Genomic DNA, 1,748 nt, shown 5'->3' on the forward strand with positions numbered 1-1,748 from the left:
AATGGCAGCGTAAGGACACCAAAATTTAAGGGTTATTTTTTCGAATTTCGTGCCCTTCTTTTTTTGGAAGTCAAACCGTGGAAGAGACCTTTAAAGGGAACCTGCAGTCAATAGGGAACACCGATGTCTTCAATAGTTCGAAATGCATGGAGTATTTATTTCAGTTGCCAAAGAAGGAAAATTCAAATTTCTTCAGCTGACTCTTTTCGTGGCAATGCAGGAGATTTGGACACTCTGTCGAATTCTGAAACGAATCCCAACCTACAAAAAGTTCGTAGCTGCAGTTATACCAGCAACTGAACAAAAGCCCATTAATTGTGATTCAAATTCAAAAACATGCAGCTTTGAATCTGAAACCAGTACTGAGCAGGATGTAAGTTTTGGATACTCATTTGTTCAAAGAAATGAACGGAAGCCTGTCACCAGAGACCAAGTTGACCATGAAAGGAATCACCTTTTTATGGGTGGTCAGTATGATTCAGTAACTGAAGCTCCATTTACTGCAGCGTACCAGGGCTTTCGGAACACAGGTATTGGAGATGATTTCTTCGTTAATGGAAACTGGGATGACCTAAGAACAGTGGTTGATCTAGCCATCGATCCAGCTCAAGTTTATGACGAATGTAGATGGTAGATATATGTACTTTTCTTTCCTATGATTAGGGATTTAGAAACTCTAATAAGCATACGATGGCTTAGTATTAAATTTTTGACATTTTCTTTTTCTAAGTTTAACCTTGAAAAACTAAAGAATCACACTATCAGTTAATAATTACATAATAGTGTTAATAATTACATAAGTTTTGAATAAAGTTTATAAAACTTGAATTAATAATTTATAAAAAATAAATTTATAATCTAGTTAAGTTTACTTTTCAAGATTGGAATTATATTATTATTATTATTATTATTATTATTATTATTATTATCATCATAGTTATGAAACCCGGCTTAACCCAGAGAGTTGATTCTGAACCTAGTTAACCTGGAGCTAGAATTGTGCGTAATTGAAGAAAAAATAGGGAATGGAAAAACCTGGCGTGACTCAAATAATTCAGCAAGATTCGATTAAAAATCTAGTTGTAATCTGTTGATTTTTTTTATTAAAATAATATCGTTTTAATTTAAAAAAATTAACTTAAATAATTTAATAATCTGATCAAAGCTAAAACTCAAATCTTGAACCAAATCATATGTGAAAACTATGATTATTATTTAGTGCTGCTTTTAGTTTTGATAAAGTGATTGGTTTGATAAACACGCAGAACGTATGGTCCAAATCCATGCATTAATTTTTCTCACCTGTCTCATTTTAAGAATTAATATGTAAAGGTTAATCTATTAGACTAATATGTAAAGTTCAATCTATCGGACTTTGATGAATACAATTTTTATTTTTTTATATATTTTTTATTTTAAATTAGACTTTTATTATTCCAATGATTAGGTGAATTTTTCAATTATATTGAATAACTCAACTGAAAAAAATTATTTTTAGATGGTTATTTCCTTCTTTCATTGATAAAAAAAAAAAAATCAGCTTGTTTGGTCATTAGTACAAATAGATTAGGCAACACCAAAAACATCTAAAACAAAAAAAAATGAACATATAATCCAAGATAGAAAAGAGTTCAAAAAAATAAAAGGTAAAAAGAAATGTTGAATGCACACTTGTAACTTCAATCAACACATATGCTATACACTCAGAAAAATCTTAACAAAAAAAATTTAATAGCATACAAAAGAGT

The 1,748-nt window shown here is 29.7% G+C and overlaps 1 protein-coding gene across 2 annotated transcripts in view; it reads left to right on the plus strand.

Annotated features, from left to right (window-relative positions):
• LOC105120183 (transcription factor JUNGBRUNNEN 1-like) overlaps positions 1 to 711 on the plus strand; it is a 3,130-nt gene extending 2,419 nt beyond the window's left edge. For both annotated transcript variants that reach the window (XM_011018373.1, XM_011018374.1), the window contains exon 3: positions 221 to 711. In XM_011018373.1, the coding sequence (XP_011016675.1) occupies positions 221 to 634 (414 nt within the window). In that variant the 3' untranslated portion in view covers positions 635 to 711. The remainder of the gene's footprint in view (positions 1 to 220) is intronic.
• The last annotated feature ends 1,037 nt before the right edge of the window (positions 712 to 1,748 follow it).

The sequence above is a fragment of the Populus euphratica genome, unplaced genomic scaffold (genome assembly GCF_000495115.2).
Source record: "Populus euphratica unplaced genomic scaffold, PopEup_1.0 scaffold5293.1, whole genome shotgun sequence".
In the NCBI taxonomy this organism is placed as follows: Eukaryota; Viridiplantae; Streptophyta; class Magnoliopsida; order Malpighiales; family Salicaceae; genus Populus; species Populus euphratica.